Source organism: Dermacentor andersoni, chromosome 2, assembly GCF_023375885.2.
Source record: "Dermacentor andersoni chromosome 2, qqDerAnde1_hic_scaffold, whole genome shotgun sequence".
Taxonomy (NCBI): Eukaryota; Metazoa; Arthropoda; class Arachnida; order Ixodida; family Ixodidae; genus Dermacentor; species Dermacentor andersoni.
In genome coordinates, this window is record NC_092815.1 from 109,834,032 (window position 1) to 109,850,012 (window position 15,981).

The window sequence follows — 15,981 nt, forward strand, 5'->3', positions numbered from 1 at the left end:
CACTGAAAATTTATTGCACTAAAGTTGGTGCCAGCAGTTATAATTCAGCATTACGCTGGTTTTGTCCCTAGTGCATCCCCGCAGCTAGCTGCAAATTCTTGTTAGAAACGTCCATCTAACAAACAAAACACAGCGTCGTATAGCTCTTTCAAAACAGTGCCTGGTTCAGATCACCTGTCATTTTGAAACTGGAAGTGCAGCCGCCATTTTTTATTCTAGCGCTATATACAGCCGAACCTATTTATAACAACATTCAAGTGCCACGAAAATTTCGTGCTATAACTGACAATTGTTTAAAAAAGAAAAGCAAAATAGGGGGATGGCAGAGCTGTTGTAAGAAAACTATAATGGCAGCCAGTGCACTCTTGACCACCTTCCTCCATTCGGCTGCTGACTGTGTTGACTCGTTTACCCGTTTAACTCTGGTTCTTGCAAGCTTCGATCACGTCTAACAAGCCACGGCTATCAGCGTTCGAGAATGGCACTGATATAACAACTGCAAAGAGGGGTCACAGTTGGCAAGTGACAGGCGAGCTCCACTGAGGCGTTGCTTTGGTGGCCTCAAAAGGAGCCTTTTAAAAAATCCAAGGTTGCCGCGGCAAGCTCTCAGCTTGAGAAATACAAAAGAAATGCTGGGGGCGAGATAGCCACAAGCATCTCAACAGGTTCTTCTCAGCGGCTTTCACAAGAAAACCCCATGTCAGTCAGCCTTTCTTGCTTTACGCGAGCTTGCTGACGTCTTTGCCGACGTTCTCTTCAGCTGCAACTGCGCATGTGGTGGCTGCACGCAGTTGCGCGGCCATATCTTGAGAGCTATCTGCGCTGGGGGCAGAGTCCATACTCGAGGACAACTTTCTGTGGCAATAAAGGGAAAGCTATGCTAGCGTGCCTGCTGCACATGCATTACAGCACCAAGTAGTCCGGCAATGTTCAAAAGTGCGTTTGGTTGCTCGGAAAAGATGCTGAATCGACGCAGCTTCCACATGCGACGGTTTTGCGTTTCCCTAGACGTGGAAAGAAAAAGCCGAAAAATAAGTAAACTTTTACACTCGGTGGTGTGTTCCGTCTTATTTAACTGTTGCTAGTAAGGTGTTTATGTTTTGTCTTCCCCAGCCTAAACGAACATGGATTAATATGCAGGACTCTTTTCAGAAGAACTGTCACTTGTGTGCGCTTTGCCTCCGTAGCTTTCCCTTCATCGCCACAAAAAGTTGTCGGCAAGTATAGTTGTGTTGACGGCTCGCAGCTTTGTGCGTGCTGTTTTCTCAGCGCTCACTTTGCGTTGAAGCGATAGACAGCATGAATGCAGCTCGCTGATGATGCCACGTTTCCTCACACTAGTGTTTTGACGGCAAGTGTCTGCATTCATAGGATGTGAAGTGTTTATGTTTGCTGCGCTGACATTACGCTTAATATTTTAGTTAGCAAGCAAATGTTTACAAGTTGATACGGCCGATAAAAGTACTATCCTTACTTCACACGGCTGTCTACTAATTTGCTATCACAATTGATGCTTTGCCTTTCGGGCAAAACTCGTTTTTTGTTTCTTTCTTTTTTTCATGCTACATCTTGGAGGCTATGCTCTTTATCTACAAGGTGTTTGGCCGAGAAGCGGCACCAGATAATGTCTATAACATGGCAGCCATGACGTTTATCGCTGCTCGCAGTACCAAAAAGCACAGCCTTCGAGATCCGTGGCTATTACTCAAAGGAAAGCACCGCTGTGATACGTGTTTGGACGACACCTATGCTTACAGTGGAACTGAGCAGTGTGCAGCCGGTGCATCTACAAAAGTAGAATGCATCTACAAAAGTACAACAGAGACCAACATCGCAGCAGGTTGTGATGCGTTTCGAGAGTCCATTTTAGAGCGCAGCTCTTGTTCCTGCGTTGCGCATCGCATGCGGGCAGTCACGTTATGGCACTTGTGCTGCGTCAGCCAAAATGCCGTCCCCGCTAGACTTCGACGCGTGTGTTGTCAGCTGTTTTCTTCGGAGCATGCGCAGAATGATCCCCAATCCGCGTGCTGTTTTAACAGCTGCCTGCGACCGTCGGCGAAGCGGCGTGGGTACATTTTTTTTCCACGCCATGCATTGTGGGTCGGCACAACGAACACATGGATGGAGCAAGAGCCATCATCTATGGAGCCATCTTGACGTCGGGCATGTTGGGCCGTGTTGGCCGGGTCTGGTTACATTGGCTGCCCCAGGGCTTCGAACTATAGACATTCTCGCCAACGTGACGTAGCGTGTGCACGCTCACGCTGTGTCGGACTATATACACGCCTTAACCGAGCTATTTCTTTCTCTGACTTTCATTAGTTCGTATTTTGTATAATTCAATTTTTCGTAGCATCTCTGTGGAACTCAAATTAACGAACTTTTACTATTTAACAAGTTAACAGCAGAACCACAAGCCCAGCCTTATGAGCGAATATAGGTCAATGCATGTGCCTTGCACCTGTTACATTAGCGTCACGTGTTATACTGCACAGATTCATGTGCAATTCCACGAAAACAGCATGGTTTTAATCGCGCACAGGCACCTCCGTCAGGCAACGTCTTACATTGAAGCCGCTGGTGGCACCACTACCGCCCACTACCCCTCTTCTAGCTCACTTTATCCTAGCAGTACTGTGGACGCAGCGGGGATTTTTTGATTTCCATATGACAAAAGCGGGGCGCTTGTTATTGCCATCCATGCTGGCGCATAAAAACACGACGAGACACACCTTGCTGTTCTCCTATGTGTGCATGCGTCTTGGATAGCAACATCTGAAATAACAGTCCTGTTTCGTTGCCATTATATACGTCGATGCCAATGTTGTCAAGGATGTTTCCTCCGCCCACTTCTGCTTCGCCTCCACGTCAAGCGAAGTTCCCTCACCAGTGAAGGCTTCGTAAACAATGCCGCGACTCCCTCTGAAGTGCTGTGCCCAGCCGCAACCTGGCTGGTAGTCCATATTGTTGACGAGTGGGGCAAACTGCTTTGCCTTTGTGCCCCGAATTGGCCCAATGATGGCCAACTTCATGGCCTCTTCCACCTCCTTATAGGCATCTTGTCAAACGCGTTTGCACCCGTTGTCTACTGAGCAGTTTTCTTTGTCGAACTTCTATGCCAAGCGCATGATTGTTGACACTGTCAGTTGCAATAGTCTTTACTTCTTCACCAAGCCGCACACTTTTTTACCATCTTTGTAGTCCTTCACAATACTGCACTTTGTTTCCAAATCTATAGCAGTGAGGTTTCTTTTCCCCAGCAATGTCATGCATTGCCGATGATCAGCGGGCAAATCAGCCGTCTTCCGTTTCGCCGGCAAGTCAAATGAGGTGGAGAAACCACATGTGCAGGAACGATTTCAATGCAACCAACAAAGATGAGCACAAGCGACTGGGAGCCCCACTCACTGTCAGCGCAGCTGTCGCGGTCCATTCATGTTTCGAAGGGTGGCACAGCATCGAGCTATGGGCGCAGCCCATTCGTGTTCGGAGGAGTGGAAGGGCGACGGAAGGGAAGCGCATGAGGCTGGCGATGCGGAGAAGGCTAAAAAAAGGTTACATTGTGCAAGCGTGTGGCAGCCGTTGGGGCGGTGGCTGAGGGTGCAGCAACTCGAATTTCTCATTATTTTTTCTTTTCAAGGATTTCACATTCCATTACTTTCCGGCACGGACACCCAGCAGCCAGACTTCATCGGTTATAATGGATAATGTGACATGGAGGCATTGTAGTAAGCTGGCTATTTCATCATAGTAATCATACAGAAGTTGATGGTGCAGCATCTTCTTACCAATATACTGTTAGAACCTGCATTGTTATAAGTGGGTTTGTCTGTACTTTACTACCACCAAGACATGACTGTATTCTACACAAGAAAGCGAAGTGTTCTAGTCGACCGGAAGCGTAAACTTTGGAAACTATCACAGCATGTTGCCATTCTGCGAAGGTCTTGGGACATTGTGGTCTCGGCATCACAACTGCTCGTCCGCCACACAACAGCCGTAAAATTACATTATCTATGTCGCTTCTGGTGGAAAAAAAATTCGATGTCCAAAAGGTAGAATGTCACCGTGAACCGTCATCAGCAATTGACAATGCGTAAACGAAGCAACACCGAACCGTGATCTGATAAATGCACAGTAACTGCCGACCCTTTCCAACATTGCGTGGCTGCAGCATGTGGTGCACTGTTCTCGCTGACTCGGCTCACATGATTATCAACAGTAACAATAGGAACGCTTGAGCAGCAGTTCCCATGGAGGAACTAGACGAGTTCCAAATTGTTGAAATAGGCGTAATGCACGTGGTGATGCATGGACAACTGCGCAATAAGAGTGCCACCGTCATGGTATCCAATATCGCACCAGTGCACATGCCAGTGCATGCCCCGCACCATGCGGTTTATGCTGTGTGCCTCCTCCCTGGCGGCATGCTTTCAGAGCAAGTGACCTTCTTCATAGCTTCCGAAATCTGCGTGCGGCGACTGCTCACTAATCTCGAAGGCCATATTATTATTATCACGGTTGGACTGGAGCAGAATGCACTGCCGTGCTTTGGTACTTTGCATGTGCTCTCTTTTTACCGTGACCAGGTTCGAAGCGTTTGTTGTAACAGTACGGTGATTAAAAAAAATTTGCATTATATCTGGAGGCAGTTTCAATAGGCATGGTCGGAAAATCGTAAATGCACTAAAATGTGGTTATTATAGAGGATAGATCGTTATATCTGGGGTCCTTATAAGTGGGTTCGACTGTACACATACACTTCAGGAGGAGGCCAAAAGCCAAGATGCCTGAGGAGGCCCTTCATAACAGAGCAAACATACTCTGATGAAATCTCAATATAAAATCACTTTCTAAAGGCACAGATTCAGCATCACAACCTAGTGCCATTTACACTGAATACATTTGTTACTTCCCGTTTAAGAAGCAACCATTCTATAACACTTTTTTCGTACTGTTTGAAAGAAGTACATTCATAAATAAGGTTTTCAGTGTGTTTGCCAATGTCAAGAAAATGTATTAACTGGAGTTGAACTGTTTGTGCGCCATAGATTGTTCTTATCTGCGGTGTTCTACAAGAGATGTGCCTAAACATGAAGTATGCAAATGTGACTTTAAGTGTGAAATAATTTCACATTTATTATTAGTTGCTTAGCATGTTATTGTTGCTCTTAGTACCAGAGGCTGCAGTCCACTTACCCACGAGCAACATCCTTCTTGCCAGGCTCTTTTCCTTCTTCCTGCAGGGACTCCTCCACTTCAACCAAGGGACCGGCAACTTCAGGAATCATGGTGAGACACCACACTACATTTTTTGCAGACACCGTCACTTGCATGGGTAGGATGTCTCCAGCCTTGACCACATTCAGTATCGACTTCAAAGGATGCCGCAAGCGAGAGGTCACCGTATCTGTAGCTGGGGCTACAATCGGCATAGCCTTGGGAGTAGGTACTGCTCCAGGGGCAGATGCCGCTATGCGCTCAGCGAATCCTTTGGCCACTAGCTGCTCATTCAAACTCTGTCCACCTACAGTAGAAAGATGATGATTAATTAGATTTTTTTGGTGCAGCTGGTTGCTCACACTGTAATATGGCACCCAAATTTGTAAAATCTCTTCAGAACATCCCCACCCTGGAGTGCCATTCTCGAGTTCAGCCTTCAGTCATGCTTGATTCTGTCTAGCAGTCATCACCAACACTGTCCGTTACCTGCCCTGGCACTCTTTGTACAGAAAAAAGGGACCCCACACCCCCACCAATTATAAAAGGGTGTACACTTAAACCTTGTTATAGCAAAACCTTGTTATAGCAAGGAGCCAAAATTACTTATATCCATTACTTCGTTATATCCATTATTGCTATTCACTGCAATATATGCCCAATGGGGTGTGCAATTCTAAACATGGAAATAAGAAGCTAACCTGCCACGCATGCAATGAAATTTGAATAAAACAACAAAAGAATCTACGGCGTGTGCAACACGTGGCATCTTAGCACCTGACGTGACAGCCTTTAGAGAGCTGCCTTCTGTTCCATTATGATGGTCTTCTGCTTCTGCTTTCCACATGGCTCGTCGTGGTCGAGCAGCACATGGCATACAACATGGCACTGCACTGTGTGATCAACAAGGCAAGCGAACTTCGCCATGCTGGCTTTGGCTTGTGGTCCCCAGGATTGCACTGGTTCCAACGCGACCAAGGAGGCCACGCCCAGCTGCCAGCTCACGTGGCGCGCCGCAAGCAGAGGGAGAAGTGAATGCACAAATCTTTTGCACCGCCGCGCATAGTGGCTCGCGCAGGCAGGCACAGGAAAGGCCTGAGCGTGACCCCAGAGATTGCACCGGGGATATCTCGGAGGCCAGGCCCTGCTGCAGCTGCCAGCGTGCAGTGCCGCAGAAAGAGAGAAAAGTGAATGCATTACTTTTCGCACCACCATGCGGTATGGCGCGACATGCGCAGGCTTGCGTGTGTCCCCCGAGATTGCGCCGGGGATATCTTCGAGGCCCCACCCAGCTGCACCTGTTTGCAGTATAAGTGAATGCATTAATCCTTCACACCGACGTGCATAACCGCACAGTGAGGGTCAGCTCACGCATGTGAAGATCCAAAATCAAATTTGAACTGCACGCCATGATAACATTCACCAGGCAGAGTGTTGTGGGTACGCCTCTCTGCCGCCTCGCTCTGCCTTCACAGTGCAAGGCATTGAAGGAGCGGGTGCACCATGAAGGGGTTCAAAGGTGATCTTTGATTACCAATAACTCCGCTTCTGCTGAATGCATTGAAGTACTTTTTGTGTCAAAGTACTTCGGAAATTTTCTATTTTAACTTCAAATGCATTTCTCAACTTTGAGAAAAAAGTGGTTTAGGGCCCCTTAAGACTTTACCTTTACTGGCATACTTCCCATGGTTTGGTAAACGAACCAAACCATTTCACTAAGTCGAGATTCAAACTGTGGCTAGCTGGGCAAGGAAAATGGCCGACACGCACCTTTATTAGGCTTCAGTTCCACTTCATGAAAGCCCTCCGAAAACCTGCACACAGTGGCAATCATTGTGCCATTTTGGATCAGGGAAGCAAGCAAGGAAAATGCTTCTTCAGGCCAGCCAGCCAACGTAGATGGTGGATGCAAGTCGTAAAGCCGACAGCGCAGTGCCTGTGCTGGCAATTTCTTGCATGACTCCGGAAGTCGGCAAATGCTTTCGAAGGGCACTTGAGCCACATTGCCATAGTCAATGAAGTAGACTGTGCAAGAAGAGTCCTGAAAAGAAGTATAAGCAACCAAGAGCCATGAAAACAGTGTTGCACCTAAATTGGACCAAATATAGACCACAAGACAAGAGAAAATCTCCCAAGCTATGTCTGGTAGTATAATAAGGCTAAACAGTAGCCACAGCTGAAATATTTAACCTTTTAATAAGACTGAACTTTTCTGATACTGAAACAGAAGAAAGCACTGCCACTACTGCTCCCCAAATGTTACAACACTCGGGTTGCCCGATTCCTCTGCATTACCAAAATTAGGTGCCGTCTGTGGCTGTACACAATACGCTGAAAAATCTCGAAGGCAATGTACTTGGAATTGTATAATATTCACCAAACACCACACACTGTGTTATCTGTTTACTGTATTTACTTGATTCTAACACGCCCTTGATTGTAACGCACACCCATTTTCTCTGACCAAAAAAAGAAAAGTCCTTTATAGCACTGTGGACCCCATGCTTTCATATAGGAATACAACATTCTCTCACTTTGATTTACTCCCAATGCACTGAAGTTGTGATGAATAAATAAAGTTGGATCTTCGCCAAAAAGGCAAAGAATTGATTGTAACAGCAAATCAGTACACAGCTATACTTACTAAGGATAGTAGTTTTATCGGCCACATACACTTGTAAACATTTGCTTACTAACTAAATTAACAAGCGTGGTGTCACGCATGCACAGGAAAACATTAACACGTCTCACTTAATCACCGCGGAAACTTGCTATCAAAACGCTGGAGTGAGGAAATGTGGTAGCAGGAGCGAGCGAATTGACTCTCGTGCTGCCTCTTGCTCGTCTGAGCGTCTACTCGCCTGAGCGCAGTGGCCCCAGACGAATAGACTCTGTCACCATTGCAGATCGCTTTCAAGATGGGGCCCGTGCGGCCGCACCGTACGCAGCAGCAGCCGGAGTAGAATGCTTCTACTTCTGTTTGTGCCACTACCGCACGCAAGCTTTAGAAACTCCAAATGCCCGCGATGCAGCCCAATTTTCATCTGTCTTTGCACACGCGACCACTTTCCTTTTAATTGCGGCATCATGATGAACTTAGCATGTCTTCATAGTCAGCACTTCTATGCTGGTAGAGTAAATGCAGAAAACGAGAAGACAGACGGTGAACCAACCTCAGCCACAGCCGTGTCTAGAGCGTACTAGAATGACTGTATTCTAGTACACTTTAGCCATGCCTAAGCACACGTACTACAGCACATGGAGCAAGCTACGGCAGCTAGGCTTGAAGCATGTACAAGGCGGCAATATTTAAATGCCGATGGCAATATGGCAATGCAGATTTAGAACCATACTAGATTCTAACACGCATGCAATTTTTGTACTCATTTTATCAGAAAGATAAGTTCGGAATAGATTTGAGAAAATACAGTAGGTGCTACTTAGAAGCTGCTAATAAGAAGGTTAGACAACTCCTAGTCCTGCAGCTTCAGTAGTATGCACTACTCATTTATTACTGTATTTACTCGCATAACGAACACACTTTTTTCCCGAAAAATATGCGCAAAGTTAGAGGCGCATTCATTATGTGAGGTAAAATTTTGAGCGATATTTCTTTTTTTGAGCATCAGGGGCTGAGCTGCCATCAACTCAGCCCCTGATGCAGATCGCTTTGAAGATAGGGCGTGCCGCAGCCATGCAATGTGCAGTTGCTGCCAGAGTAAAGCACGTGCTCGTCCCCTCCCATCCCTCCCCTCCCCCCAGCACCGTGTGTGCGACGGAAGACTGTGCCATTGAACATGACGTTTTTGTATCTGCATAAACCGTACCAGCTTATTGCGTACGTATCGGTTAACATGTAGTGTTTCCCCTTTTCATCATGCAATCACGAGTGTACGTCGTGACTATGATAATGCCAGTACAACGGCCCAGCAGAACAATGAGCCTCAAGAGATCAGAAAGGCCTCCAAGTGCAAACACAAAGGGCGCTTGGAGGGGTGAAGCCACATCGATATCATTTTGGTGCCGTGCCAGAAGAGGGCTGCAGTGTCGTGCAAGCTGGACTCCCGTGATGTCGAAGCTCGAAAAAAAAAAAAAAAAAAAAATGGGTGCTCAGCATATAAGAAAAACTGGACATCATTCATGCTATCGAAGGTGGCACGAAGAAGACTGCGCTGGAACACGAGAGGCATCTACCACTGACTACACTGTGTGGCATTTGGAATGCGAAGGAGAAGTTGCCCGGCTGTGCTGCTGTGACGGTGAAAAGATGTCATGTCGGCAACACGTTTAGACTTCTCGAGGTTCGACTTTTTACCATCATTGCCTCTGTTGTTGCCAAAGTGTCTCCTAACGGCAGTGATGAGGAGGACACGGACAGCAACAGCAAGGGCAATTCAGGCCCGACGGTGGCAGAAGCTGCATGTTACGTCAGCCTCATGCAGGTGTTTGCTGAGAAAAGGGGGCTGGCAGAAAAGCTGGCTCGCAGCTTCAGTAAGTTTGAGGCCACTCTTGTCGCTGCTAGGCTGCGCGGCATCAAACGAAAATAACAGACTTTTGTCGTGCGAAGTGAATAAATATTGCATGTGGTTTGTCCTTTCATTGCACTCTCGCTGAGTTTCGCTTTTGACAAATAAATGGGTGATCTCACGCTATTTCAGTTAAGCAGTGTTACCGTTTAGTACTTACTCTTTCCGCGCTCCGGCCAACTACGGTTTCACGAGGTTTCGCTGTTATAATGGTACTTATACTGGCCACTCTAAGAATGCCTGCATTATTGCACTCTTCATTCTTAGGACTATTGAACGACGCATCAAAATTAAATTTTTATTCTACCATTTTCTCACAGTGGAGGCCTGAAGCAATAGTTTGTCGTTTTTAATATTAATTAACTCATAAAATAATTGACCTGCCAAAACAAAACTAAATATTATTTGAAATCAGCAAGAAAAGCTAAACAAGTATGTATAAGACTATTTGAAAACTAAGGAAAAAACACTTTCCAAAACCAGGTTGCCCTCAGTGAGAAAAGGATAGCGCTTTGATGCATGCCGTCTTCTGTCGCGTCCAGTGTTAAAGTTCACAGGTCATGCAGAGTTTCGGAAGAACAGCATAGCGAGATGGTAAAAGGAGCAGTAGCATGGAATGTTTGCTTTGGGACAAGCCAGTGCACTTCCCACTGCTGGTGCTCCTTATTACACCAGCTATATGTCCCATTTAGTTAGTAATACAATGTTTACTGCAATTTATACTGCCCACTTTGTGTAATGTTATACCTTGCTGTCGCTGTCAGTATTTTGCTATTCGGGCAAAACTGCAACATTTTTTTTTAGCGAAGTAACTCACCAGTGAGGTGACCCTTGCGCGATACCACTGGCCATCATCAGCAAAGAGCGCTGCGCAATATTCTCCCTTGGTGGGCTTGAACCTTTTGCTGGTTGCACACACTGCCTGCAATGTGGCCTGCAGCTGCGCCAAGTCTTGCATATCGGACACATTTTGAAGGAAAAATTCCGACAGGCTGGTGCCGTAGGAAAAGACCACCTGAGCAGTAGAAGAGAGGACAACTCTTTGAAGCATCAGTGAAAACAGTACACTATCATACTATCCCATAAATAAACCTGCCCCTATAGATACAGTTGCATACATATAATTCAGGCTCAACGGGGACCGCCAAAACGTACGAACAATCGGGAGATTGAAATACCAGTTCACCCAAAAGTAAGTGAATTTATTCTATAAGTGGCCAAAAAAGGTGCATCATACTCTTGAATTGTCACTTTGGGACACACAGCTGAACCCACTTATAACGATACCGGTTTTAATAATATCTTGCATATAACAATGAGCACCTGATGCACTGTCATCTTTTGTATGTGTTCTCCATTGCAGCGTTGTCCGTTATAACAATTATTATTCCTGTCAAGCGGGCAAGTTAAGTGCACTTACGGAGAGTGCACTTCGGGACCTTGAGTGACACTTTAGGCTACGCAGTGCTAAGCGGGAAAACAGAACGCAATCTCAGTAAACAAAAGTTGTCGACAGACCAACCCCTGTATTCAGAAATGCATCTTAACTTGAAGCCCATGCCTAACTTGATTTAAATGACACTAGTCATGAACGCACCAAAAGAAACGCAATGAGCGTCTCGGGCGCATTCGCACCAAGTGTCATTTATATCAAGTCAAGCATGAGCTTCAAGACACATTTCTGAATACGGGGGTAAGAGCGTGTTTCTTGAAGATGTAGATTAAAAAGAAAAAAACTTCTAAACAGTCAATCTTCTACGTTTTACGGCCAATGCATGCGGGCACCCCGACAAAGACGACGAACGCTCTCTGGCTGTTGGATGAACTGGCTAGCGCTGCATTATTCTTTGTAAATACACTTAGTAAATAGTCTCCACTTCTTATTCCTTCGTTTGCGTAACATTTTGGTGGAGGGTGCCATTCCCCGTCCTCGCCACGGAGCTCCGCAGCGGCCGCACCATCCTGCTTTCTGCAGTGGCTCCTGGGGACAACACCTCGTCTGCTTCTACACTGCACCTCCACCAAAATGTTACGTGAACGAAGAAATAAGAACTGGAGACTATTTACAAAGGATAATGCAGCACTAGCCAGTTCTGCCGACAGCCCGAAAGCGTTCGTCGTATTCATCAGGGCGCCCGCGTGCATCGGCCACAAGGAACAGGCAATATGCATATATCATTATTATGAATAAAAAACAAACTTATACTATATTTTCTCAGCAAAAACCAAAAAGAGTTTTATTATAAGTGTCAAAAGTCAATACCAGCCAAGACGGCATATGATCCTGCTAGAATAGAATATGAGCAAGTTCTCTTGATTATTTTCTTAAAAGCTGTTCAACAACTAAAATGAACATATGTGTCCTTTTTTATGCATTACATTTTGTACCATTTAAACCGCTGGCGGCGAGGCTACACACTTGGCCAGGAAAATGCGTTCCGTGAATGCACTCCGACCAGAGTGCACTCTTCTGCAAGTGACACTCCAATTGTGATGTTTAGATTTGGCAGTGTGCATTTAAACCGAGTGACAATCTCCGTAAGTGCACTTAATTTGCCCACTTGACCGGGGTGCAAGTCTGGCTATGGGGTGTGTGCTCTGACAGAAAAAAAAATGCAAAATCCTTTGTTACTACCGCCTTTGTGCCAGCAACTCCACCCCATGCACAGCATGCTTTGCCTTGAAGAAAAAGAGAGAAAAAGTCGCGAGCCCCTTTGTCACACTTTTTGTGCAGCAAGCATTTGTCACGGCACTCTCTCCTCTCCCTTCCGCCCTCTCACCAACGTCCAAGCGGTGGAAGGGAGACCAGAGAGTGGAGACTAAGGCATGCCTGCCATACACGATGCGTGGCACAAAGGTAGGGGTGACAAAGCGAAGCGGCTGGCATTTATTTATTTTAACACAATGGCGTTGAAGAAAATTCAGCAAAAAATATTTACGCAAAAAATCATTCCGAACCATACGCAACCACACATGCCCTCCACGCAGCTCAATGTTACTGAACGAATTGAATTTCTTGAAGCAAAATGAGTCAGAAAAATTGTAAAGCACGACTTACACACGACCTACAGACATGATAGCGTCAGATTGTAATTGGAACCTACAAGAAAACGTAACTCTGTTATGTGGAAACTCAAACACAAACCCCTTTTCCAGCATTCCTACCATTCATAAGGTGACATGCCCAGTTCCTTGCAACACTTCCAGATGGAACTCGCCTCCACGCATGGCAGCCCACGAAAGAGGCCGCGTTTCTACCAGAAAGCTCGTCTTGGTGCATCAGCCCCAAGAACGAACTATAGGGGCGCTGCGAGCACCACTCGCGTAACATCAGGACATGGACTTGCGCCTGTCGTCTGCTGCAGTTTGGGCGGTGTCGAGGCGCCCTCTTCAATATTTTCGTTTGTTCGCTCTCGTTCCCTCATGGTGGTCGTCTCAAATATATTTTTGTGACGTCTTCCTTCGCGAAAATTTATTCACAGGGTTTATTTCTAAGCAACAATACAGTTCTCAGAGGCAAAGCTACAGTGCCAGCTGAAGGAGCTCGGACCAGCCCATTGGGGGTTTTTCAGGCGCTGATCGACAACCGCAGAAATATACCATATAAGAATCCAGTTATGATACCATACCTGCCGCAGTGCAACAAGTATGTTACAATGGCTGGCTATATATGACTTCTACAACAGTTACCTTGATCTGCCAAAATAGGTCTGCTCACGAATATTTGATGGTATATTATCAAATTTTTGCATTTATTCACAGAAACGCTCAGCAGTAACACGGGGACCTAATTAACACTGCAGTTTAGATTCTACCAGCAGCACTTGCTTCTTTAACTGCTACTCCAAATTAGGCGGTTCTTCAAGCGTTTATTTTGGAAGCTTAAGCGTCCTCCATTTTGTTTTGTTTTTTTCAGTTCCTGGATTTCAGGTTCTTTTTCTTCCTGGCGTAGGCACCGACTAGATAGATTTAACTGCAACATGGGAACACTGTAGTAAGCGTTTATGCCACCACAGAACACAAACAAAAGTTCAGGGTGGGGCAAGTTCTCATTGTTACATTAGAGTATTGTTAAGGGGGGACACTGTTCTTCAAATAATGTTAATGATGTTTTCCATCAATATTCATGAAACTTTCCATTCTTGTTAAGACTTTTGTGCTGATTTCAAATATGTAATTATTTTTCCAATAGGCCATTTAGTTATGAAGATAAATGAAATTGATTGTTCATAATTTGCACAAACAATAAGGGGAAAAAAATGCGCTACAAAATTCATATTGGCACATGCCTGGGTACTAGAAAACATAAGGAACACAATGGTAGGAATACTATTTTGATACATCAAATATTAGTAATTTTATAGCAATTCAATCTTTACTGTCCGAATTGTGGCTACCCCCCTGTCTGTTCTAAAACAGAATAGAAAATTTTTAAAGCATAAATTCCAAAATCTGACCCTACCATTGTGTACTTTGCACACTCAGCTACAAGCCACAACAAAAATTATGGCTCTATCTGCTTTGAAGGCAGAGGTATCGCCGCGGCAAATCAGCAACAAGTCAAAAGTCGGCGTTTCGAGAAAACGAGAAAAAAGGAATACATTCATTTTAATCAAAAGTACAGAAATAATTTTGCATTATTTTGCAGTGAAAGTGGCTAAAAGCCACCAGTAATGTAGTCGCTCTGACCACGGCCACCCAAATGCGGCAAAAACATCGTTTGGCACCTTTCGCCGATTCCCGGTGGCTTGCATCGCGCGCGCGGCAAGGTTGTCGTTCACGCGGGTCGAGCTCCACGTCGACGCGATATCGCCGCAACACGCGCACGTGATAACGATCTTTATGGCGAGGCCAGATTACCGTTCGCTTTTGCCTCCTGCGACGTTGCCGCCGCACACCTTGCGCTTGACAAACGACATCAGTGCGTTCACGGAGTCCTACTGAGGATAGCGAAGCCTGCCTCGGCGTCGACTGGCGCGGCTGCAGCGCCGTCGGCGCGAGTGAGCAAATCCAACACCCGCTTTGTTGCTGGCGTTGACGCAAGAACTTGAAGTTTATTTGAGCATTCATCTCCCTCTGCAAAAAATCCGCACGCCGCGACATTGCAGCGTCACGCCGAACGCGGCCACTGTCCGTAACGATTTCACTCATTTGTGAGCTGGCTAGGCCTAGTTCGTCATCGTCCGCGGCTTCGGTATCATTTGCGGTTGGCGGCGAGCTACTCTCGATGCGTTCAGAAGGAATGGAGCGCTTTTGAAAGTTATAAGCTGATCGCTTCTTCGTTTTGCCGAACTTCCCCGGTGGATCGGACATCGTTCGGCATGTGCCAACAAACCTACGAGACGCGCCGTCGCGTCGCCTGCGGAGTGGAGCAGACGATGGGAACCTCGCGCAGCCAACCACAGCACGCGCTTTTGGTCACGTGCGCTAGTCAACGAATCGGATCACGCGTTCGGCCTTTTTTCTTCCCCGGATTTCAACGTCACTGGCGTACCGACGGAGTCACTTTTGGCGGGAAATTAAAGAAGGAAGGCTCCTCTTTCCTACGAGACCAAGATGGCTGCGATCGCGCGCATAGAAAAAGAGCTACGCGCCGCGATAAAAAGGGCTGTTTTTGCGCGGAATTCAGCTCACAGTGATGTTATAAATTGATATTGCGGACGAAATACTCGTCCCTGAGATTCGAAACTTGGTGAATTAAAGGAATATTAGCTGTAGAATTCGAAAATTTCATTTACAAAAAATCGATTTTTTCGCGATTTTTTCGCCGCAAAGACCCGTGTCCCCCCTTAAAAGCCGTAATGCTCTAAGTGGCTCTGACTATTCTTTCTATCAAATTAAAATGTTTGAATGTTTGTATCCTCTGCGTTTTTTTATGCAACCTGGTTATAATAATTATCAGTTACAACAATGGCATTTTCTTGGCACTTAAAAGCGCCCTGAACCACCCCTTGGGCTTGGTGAAATAACATAGTCCGTGGGTAGCATACGCTGCTGTGAACATCTCAGGCAAGTTTTGCTGTCGGACACAAAGCATGGAGCTCGCAAGTGGATCGCAAAGTCACTTTTCTCTCAAACACTCTCTTTTCAACAGAAGGCTTTGCCCTTACTCTCTTCTAGACACACTATTTCTTCATCGGATGCCCTATTTCATCATTCCCTTTGACTGTTGCTATTGGCCAATAGCTGACACCAAGCTGCAGTCCGCTACATGGCATAGATACCCCGGCCTCTG

General features: G+C 46.0%; 1 protein-coding gene across 1 annotated transcript in view; it reads right to left on the reverse strand.

Moving 5' to 3' along the window:
• Positions 1 to 15,981, reverse strand: part of LOC126541390 (tudor domain-containing 6-like) — an 80,212-nt gene that overhangs the window by 34,296 nt on the left and 29,935 nt on the right. Inside the window, exons 13-15 of the mRNA XM_055076606.1 lie at positions 10,564 to 10,761; positions 6,991 to 7,261; positions 5,200 to 5,527 (exon numbers count right to left, since the gene is read on the reverse strand). Coding sequence (XP_054932581.1) covers positions 5,200 to 5,527; positions 6,991 to 7,261; positions 10,564 to 10,761 — 797 coding nt within the window. The remainder of the gene's footprint in view (positions 1 to 5,199; positions 5,528 to 6,990; positions 7,262 to 10,563; positions 10,762 to 15,981) is intronic.